Here is an 8,821-nt window from a genome sequence, read left to right as displayed (position 1 = left end):
TTAACATTTGGTTAAAAAAATGCTGTATTACTAAGTGTTTCTGGGCCATCATTGAGGTCTATGTGTATTCCTGGACTGTAGACACTAATTAGTGCTTGCAGATTTAGATGAGACTTAAAAAACTCAGAAAACTCATCCTGCATATTTGTACTCATGGATTCTTTAGCAACAGTTCTGAAAGAGTTCTTTGTTCATTTCATGCTCTTTTCACAGGCCCACGTGAAATCTGCTCCTACAGAATGGCCGTCAGTCACATCTTCTTCAGCTTATATGTATTTATTATGTTAAGACCTTAGCTATCTCTCAAAGGAATCTATCATTCAACTAAAGAACCACTTTATTTGATTCAATCTTTAGAACACAGAAAACACAATGAATTTCAGGCAAGGTTAAGTAAAACTTTATTAATACCTATGGGGCAAATTTAAAGCCTGTTTTACAAGACACCATGGGTTTTTTCGTAACAAACTGAACTAAAGTAATATGAACATAATTATTAAATTATTCTTTGTCACTTTTGTTTATAACAAAGAGCCCTTGTCAAATAAGACAATATATTAATCTATGAAACTGATTTTTTTCTGTACGAGTCCTCCATTGATATGGTTCATAGAGTTCTGCAATCCGGCTGCAGTAAAAATATATGAACACACAGCAGCAGCTCATTTCTCCTCAAACAAACATGTATACGGTACAGTATATACAGTAGAGAAGAATTCAAATGCCTGCTAGAAATATTCATCAAATGAGCTCACTGGCCATTTATCAAAGAAGGAAATAATATTCTGTTTTACAATACTACTTTAGAAGTGATGCAAGGAGTTCATTTTGCAGCTTGTTTAAATCATGTCACATATTACTTCATGAATCTCATCATTCTTCCTCATGAAGTATATGTAGAATCATAAAAATGTTCTCTCCTCAATCAAACTTACTGATTTATCAGTCAGCATGTCTATGTTCTCTGCAAACTTGTAACCAAATAGAGTCATGGTGGGGCCGCACACTTTTTGCACCAGCTGCACCAGTTTGAAGGGAATGCTAAACCTCCATTTCTCCACCTGCTCCAAGGAGTTCTTTTGGGTGGAATAAACTCCACTGACCTCCTTAGATGCTTGGGTATTTTTTAGGATCCACTCCTCCACCTTTGCAGTGAAGGGAATGCCTATAAAGTCATACATCTCTGCAGCTTTGTGCATGGGGAATCGCGCAATGTCCTCGTAGCGCACTAGCATGTAGCGCCCACGAAGCCACGGTGGCTGCTTCAGTCCGATCTCAGCAGACATGCGGATGTTGTCACAGTTTCCTTTGAGTTTCCTTACTTCATCCTCGTCCACCGGAAGGTCTCCGTCCATGGCCCAACGCTTCCAAACGTCATACTTGCTGGAGAAGGCTACCATGCGCGAGGCAAGGACGGCGCGAGGGTCTCTGACCAGCTGGATGAAGGTCATGTCGAGCCTGGGGTCCTCTGCCAGCGGCCGGAGCGTCTCCAGCTGCCGCACACGGACGGACTTGATGGCACGATGCTGCTTGTGTGCACAGGACTGAGCGGCCAGCGTCAGATTGAGCGGCCCGCAGCGGCGCTCACGGCAGTGGTATCGCTCAAACACCTTCCTGACCAGTGGCGTGCAGACAGGATCCTCACACAGTGAGCGGCTGGACTCGCGCCGGAAGAGCGCAGGGGTAACATGATCCTGCGGTGGTGGCTCGATGAAGCTCTCCAGCAGTGAGAAGTCACACAGGAGCAGCTGTCGCAGCACGTCTCGATACGCCGGCCCCGCGACCGAGGCGTTGGTGCCACCGCTTTCGACTGTCAGCATGCGCTCCACGTGCCACAGCGGCTCGAACAGGTAAAACATGCTGGAGCCCTGCTGGTTAAAAAACTCTCCCACGAACGAGGAGCCGGTGCGAGTCGTGGCCAGCAGAAGGATGTGTTTACGTCCTCCGGCTGCGGACGCCGCGCTCTGCTGGATGCTCTGAGTCGAGTTCTGCAGACTACTCAGGTGTTGATGGGCCGAGATGTCCGTCGAGACATTGGTCTGTGCAGCAGACAGGAGAGAAGCACTGAGCATCAGCAGCGGGGTCAGTCTGGGGCTCAGTTTATCAGACACCCTAAAAAGGAAAAAGAAAGTGGATAAAGCTTTTAGTGCTAAAGGGACATTTCACCCAAAAATGATCATTCTGTCATTCTTTATTCTGCCTCATGTCCTTCCAAATGTGTATAACTTCCTTTCATCTGCAAAACACACAAACCTTTTTTTGTCCATTCAAGGAGAGTCAGACTGTCTCCAAAATGTGTTCTTTCCAAAAAAAGTTATAAGAGCTTGGTACAACAAGAATAAATAATGAGAAAAAAAAATTCATTTTCAATGGAACTATTCCTTTAATGTCTATACTCTTCTCAAAGATGCAATTTCTCTAAGAACAAAAATTTGTACAAAGCAAAATTAATAACACAACTGACAAGCTTTGATTTGAATGTTTTCTGACTGTTATTCAGATAAATGTAATCCTCCACTGCATCACCAAACACAAAGGTGTCACACATACAGAGGAACAAACAGACGAGGAGAGTAAGAAAACAACCTACTTTGAAATAATGTTGTTTTCCTTTTCTATGATGACCAGAGCCACAATAAAGATGATAGAAATGGTATATTTAATGCGCATTCTTGTGTGTGATTGTGTTCAGTGGGTAATTCACTCTCAGATCATTCCTTCATATTTTTCCTCTGGTTGGACTCTGAAATAAAACACACACATGACACATGAGTCATGACAAACCCTGTAAAACCACACTAATCTAGATTTATTCTCCACTTCATACCCACAAATAAATCTGATTTAAAAGTATTTCCTTTTTATAGCATGTGTGTAATCATTAATTCAATCAGTCTCATTGCAGTCATGGATAGTCTGTCAGTAGTTACTGTAGATAATTAGTCTTAGGTCTCGTATGATTGCAAGAATATACAGGAGCATTTGTTTAAATGTGTTTTATTTTATTAATAGCATTGTCAAATGTTATATATGAGTTATGCTTTACAGTCTGACATATAACGGCAGGTTTGGCTTTCATAAATAATCTGAATAAGTCTCTTGATGAGGTAGAAAAAGACAAATCACATGCAAGAAAAGTGGACTTGGATGTGTTTGTAAGTGTAGTTTTATGAGCGTTGTGCAGGCCGTTCATATGGATTCAATTCAGCTGCATTTCTATGCTGTTTCTACACTGTTTTTATACAGTTATGTACAGTTATACATAGTTTAAGATATATTCACAGCACAACATGCTGGATAAAGACTTACTAAACTTTGCTCTGGAAGCAGAAGACAAAAAAGTATTAATAATAATAGTGAGTCTTGTTTTAGTAAACACAATTAATTATCACACACTGTGAATCGTGCAATACTGACGTCACAGTAGAGGGTGCTGAGTGGGGTCTAAATTCAAAGCTATACATTAATACCTATAAACACTAAAATATAAAGACAGTCTATTTCACATGCACACAATCACTCATTAATACAAACAACAGAAATCTAGGTAACACTTTACAACAAGGTGAACCTGTGATGCACTCTTCCTCTGTAACATTTACATTGTCAAGTAAATAAAAGTGTCAAGGTCCAGAAAAGTATGAAAAGCATCGTCAAATTGGCCACCTGCTATCAGGGATTCAACCGCAATGTTATGAAGTTACGAGAATACTGTTTGTATGTCAAGAAAACAAGGAAAGCCATGACACAAGGATACATTTTCTACTTATATTTATGCTTTGTTGTGAACATTTGACCACCTTTTGAGTTTAGTTTGATTGTGTTTGTGCTCGACTGTGTCACTTTTTTTAGTATGCACATGGTTGTACCTCCGTATATAAAATAAGAACAAGTATTGCTTATTTTAATAATGTATGCGTGTGTGTGTGTTTTAGAGAGTGCTCAGTTCAAAAGCCTGATACAAGGATAAGTTTTCTGCATGTATTTACGCTTTGATCTGAATGAAAACAGCATATTCTTGTGTCGCGCCTGACACAGAAGAGTGTACACAGTTTGCGTTCAGTGGATATTCTCCAAAATGGTCGCTTCATAATGTTACAGTTGAATCAGACCCCCTAAAATTTTTCACTCTTTGTTATATTGCAGCCATTTGCTAAAATTATAAGTTCATTTTTTTTCCTAATTAATGTACACAGAGCACCCCATATTGACAGAAAACACAACATTTGTTGACATTTTTACACATTTATTAAAAAAGAAAAACTGAGCTATCACATGGTCCTAAGTATTTTGACCCTTTGCTCAGTATTTAGCAGAAGCACCTTTTGATCTAATACAGCCATGAGTCTTTTTGGGAAAGATGCAACAAGTTTTTCACACCTGGATTTGGGGATCCTCTGTCATTCCTCCTTGCAGATCCTCTCCAGTTCTGTCAGGTTGGATGGTAAACGTTGGTGGACAGCCATTTTCAGGTCTCTCCAGAGATGTTCAATTGGGTTTAAGTCAGGGCTCTGGCTGGGCCATTCTAGAACAGTCACGGAGTTGTTGTGAAGCCACTCCTTTGTTATTTTAGCTGTGTGCTTAGGGTCATTGTCTTGTTGGAAGGTGAACCTTCGGCCCAGTCTGAGGTCCTGAGCACTCTGGAGAAGGTTTTCGTCCAGGATATCCCTGTACTTGGCCGCATTAATCTTTCCCTCGATTGCAACCAGTCGTCCTGTCCCTGCAGCTGAAAACCCCCCCACAGCATGATGCTGCCACCACCATGCTTCACTGTTGGGACTGTATTGGACAGGGAGGGGATGAGAAGTGCCCGGTGTTCTCCACACATACTGCTTAGAATTAAGGCCAAAAAGTTCTATCTTGGTCTCATCAGACCAGAGTCCTTCAGGTGTTTTTCAGCAAACTCCATGGGGGCTTTCATGTGTCTTGCACTGAGGATAGTCTTCTGTTGGGCCACTTTGCCATAAAGCCCCGACTGGTGGAGGGCTGCAGTGATGGGTGACTTTCTACAACTTTCTCCCATCTCCCGACTGCATCTCTGGAGCTCAGCCACAGTGATCTTTGGGTTCTTCTTTACCTCTCTCATCAAGGCTCTTCTCCCCCGATAGCTCAGTTTGGCTGGACGCCAGCTCTAGGAAGGGTTCTGCTCGTCCCAAACGAGTTCCTTTGACCTCATGGTTCTCATTTGCTCTGACATGCACTGTGAGCTGTAAGTTCGTATATAGACAGGTGTGTGGCTTTCCTTTTCAAGTCCAATCAGAAAAATTTCAACAATTCTGTGTTTTTCTGTCAATATGGGGTGCTGTGTGTACATTAATGAGGAAAAAAATGAACTTAAATGATTTTAGCAAATGGCTGCAACATAACAAAGAGTGAAAAATTTAAGAGGGTCTGAATACTTTCCATACCCACTGTATATAGTGTAGCAACTTAAAGACTACAGATGACATTTCTCACTAGCGGTGTCATAGCAGTGATGTTTACAGACGCTGCAGCAGAAGAGTGTTTAGAGACGCACAGAGGTACGTTAGACTAATTCACACAAGCTCTCTCTCTCTCTCTGTGTGTGTCTCTGTCGCTCATATATGTTACCTTACATATATGATTCCAATCAGCTTATCTTTGTAAAATGGCACAGCTTCTTAAATCTTAGCTTCTTAATCACTCAGCCAAGTATTATATTATGGTATTAAGTGCTATTTAATTATATAACTTTAGTGATTAGAACTAAAACTTGGTAACCATGTACAAGTATGAATGCATATTTGTCATTTTAACTGAACTTAAGACTGGTGGTGATGCTTAAGATATTGTTTGTTATTAAGGGTTTCTGTAAAAAAAAAAATAGTAATAGATCATATTAATTATTATTAAAGATAATACTACTACTATTCTACTACCATACTAACATACAATGCACTATGGATTGATGAGCTGCTGGGTTCATGAATATTAATCACGTTGTCTGCGTTCGGTCGAACTGATTTGCTGAAATCAAAACAGGGATGGTAATAGATCAGCGCCAGCCAATGAAATTGCCATTTGCGCATTAGCTCCGCCCACTACCGGAGTAACCAGCATATCTTCTGCTTGTTCGAAAAAGCTGAATAATTCTAAATGTACTCCATTATTTTGACCGGAAAATCCAACAAAGAATATAGTTTACATTTAGTGCATCGATTTAGTGTGGTAAGACTCTCGCGCTCTCTGTGCATGTGTGAGAAACAGCGCTATCAGCAAAGCGACGGCGAGTCGTGCACCTTCACAGAGTTTACAGAGCATCAAATACAGGTGCACTGTGTGTCCTTTGGTATGAGTGAAAAAGTACAGATTGCTCTACGTTCAGTGAGTGATAATGTGCTAATCTTGTAATAGCCTTAAACACACACACTGGCGAGTAAAATGTAAGAATTTATTAGCCAATGGCTAACAATAGACATCATTTAGTCACCAGAGTAAAATTTATTCGCATATACGAGTGATTTACTCGCAATGTACAGGGTTGCAAAATATCTTAAATTGTGGAACAAAGCTTTTATGGGTTTGAAACGACATGGGGGTAAGTGATTAACGACAACATTTTCATTTTGGGGTGAAGTATTTGTTTAGCTAACATGAACTAAGGTTAATAATTCCAGTAAAAATGATAATGCTCACAGTTCACGTTAATTAATGTTAACAAATGAGACTTTATAGTACCTTCAGTAAGACAGACTTACAGAAATCTGAATGGTTTTCAGAAATGGGTGAGGTGTTTAAACTGATTTCACCTCATCATGATTTGAAAAATACCTTTACAGTTAAAAAAAATACTTTGATAAGCAACATTTGCTGTGATTTTTCAAAGAAATTGCTGAAACTGCAAACAGACACAGAACAACAACAACAACAAAAAAAACAACATTCATACACCAAACAGCAACTGTGACGGAGATATTGCCTTAAAGCCACAGTACAGCTAAATGTGAAATCGACTTATTACACCTCTACAGTTTTATCTTTTTCTTTAATGCACACAGTTGATGTATGAATTGTCTAGATTGTCTAACAAATCTTTACATTTTATGTGTCTGTGCATAGATGGCATAAATGTGCAATTATACTGGTGATAAAAACATGTTTGGCAGCAGAGATTACAGCATCATCCCAGACACATTGACTCAACACTTACAGGTTCAGACGGAGTAAATCCTCTGTAGTCTGTTATTTGAAGAAATAAATGTGATTCTGTAAGATTCCTGTTTCAAGAGCTTTATGAACATCTCTGAGCAGAGATCAAACCCGCTGAATTCAGTGTCCCAGATAGTCAATTGCTCTCATGAAGAAGCAGTTTAAAGGCTTTGTGAAAAAAAACTGACATTGGAACAACATGAAAGTACAGCATCACATACAGTATGTGTCAACAGTATGAGTAAAGTAGTATTTAAATGATGTATAATTAGTATGTCATTGGGATTTATGATAGATGTGCAAACATTCAAAAACTCTCACCTTCAGGACACTATAACCATTCCTCTACAGCAGGGATGTTTGTGACAGTGTGTGGGATAATTACACAGTACTGAAGGAGGCAGAGAGAGAAGCTGTCCGGCCAGCAGACGGTGGTTAGGAGGCAAGTTCTGTCTTGCACTGTTAACCTGAGCCACAAATTAGACTCAAAAAACCTTTACATCACCACCAAAACTCTGATCAAATCATTTCATGTATTTAGCAGAGTGAAAACTCATTTTCCCACGCTGTCTCTGTTACTCTTTCATCTCTAGTCTTCTAACCAAACCCTGAACTAACTGGAAGCAGCACCAAAAAAACACCTAAAATGCTTCTGTGTTTCTATTCTTGTTTATTGGCAGTAATCATCTACGTGCATGTAATAACCAGAATACAAATCTTAACAAAGCAGGAGATCTTCACCATGTTCCTGCATTATTCACAGTCATATTTAGACTGCTGGTCAAAAGTTAATGATCATAGATTATCATCATGTAAAAGACCTGAAAGCTGTTCTTCAGCTCACACTCGTGACACATTCCTCACACACACACTAGAGAGACTGACACAGCGAACCTTCAGTTAACAGCACTTCATCTGATCAGAATCAACTAAAGACTTGCGAGAAACACACACAGCATTTCAGCAGATCTCCAAGAATGGAGCCCTCGACAAATCACACAGCGCTATGATTATATTCATACAGTGGATTGATAGTGATGCAGTAGGCTAATAAATCTGCAGATGTGTTACAGCATCAGTCGCAATCGCCGACAAGCGATACATTGACTCACTTACGAAACATTACACACATCACGTACTTGAATGACGTCATTCAACAATTATATCAGCCAACAAGAAACACATCGAAAGTCATTCATGATCATTCTGATATGACAACGGAATAAAATAAAGCACAATGATACTGTACCATTATATTTCCGCGTTCATTAGTTTCCTCGTTCACTTGATGGAAAAAAAACCCCACTAAAATGCAGATCACGGTGTGCAAAATTCAGTATTCAGTATTTAAAAAAAATCGAACCCATCATTTAATAATCATTCACGTCCAGCTCTGTAACCAATTAAAACTATTAAATCAAACAAATACCTACACAAACATCTAAAATGGATCTGGAATGCAAAATAAACTCAAAGATGTATTGTATTTGTGGATCGAAATACGTTTTCTTTAAAAGCAAACGCGCTGAGAGACAGATGCGCCTCATCAGCGGAGCGAGTCTGACTCCGAGAGACACAAACACCGCCGCTGCGTCACCGCGACGTGCGCGCCCCCGCGCCTGCGCCTGTTCAACATTCTAACAGATAACAA

General features: G+C 39.9%; 1 protein-coding gene across 3 annotated transcripts; it reads right to left on the bottom strand.

The window, feature by feature from the left end:
• Window positions 1-385: 385 nt before the first annotated feature.
• chst3b (carbohydrate (chondroitin 6) sulfotransferase 3b) lies at window positions 386-8,752 on the bottom strand. 3 transcript variants are annotated; one of them, XM_059546915.1, is made up of 4 exons: window positions 8,420-8,752; window positions 7,492-7,637; window positions 2,591-2,743; window positions 386-2,112 (listed from the first exon to the last, which is right to left on the bottom strand). In XM_059546915.1, exons 3-4 carry the CDS (start codon window positions 2,668-2,670, stop codon window positions 903-905), a joined length of 1,290 nt encoding a protein of 429 aa, XP_059402898.1. In that variant the 5' UTR covers window positions 2,671-2,743; window positions 7,492-7,637; window positions 8,420-8,752; the 3' UTR covers window positions 386-902. The 3 variants fall into 3 exon arrangements, with proteins under 3 accessions (XP_059402898.1, XP_059402896.1, XP_059402897.1); XM_059546913.1 differs by having other exon boundaries at window positions 7,492-8,752; XM_059546914.1 differs by lacking the exon at window positions 7,492-7,637.
• Window positions 8,753-8,821: the final 69 nt, after the last annotated feature.

Source organism: Carassius carassius, unplaced genomic scaffold, assembly GCF_963082965.1.
Source record: "Carassius carassius unplaced genomic scaffold, fCarCar2.1 SCAFFOLD_107, whole genome shotgun sequence".
NCBI lineage: Eukaryota > Metazoa > Chordata > Actinopteri > Cypriniformes > Cyprinidae > Carassius > Carassius carassius.
This window is presented reverse-complemented; position numbering and strand designations above follow the sequence as displayed.

Bases quoted from the DNA above. Each gene is read 5' to 3' on its own strand.
- chst3b (XM_059546913.1), bottom strand. From the start codon at position 2,670: ATGCGCATTAAATATACCATTTCTATCATCTTTATTGTGGCTCTGGTC. The intron at 2,113-2,590 runs GTAGGTTGTTTT...TTTCCTTTTTAG, and splicing joins GAAAACAACATTATTTCAAA to GGTGTCTGATAAACTGAGCC.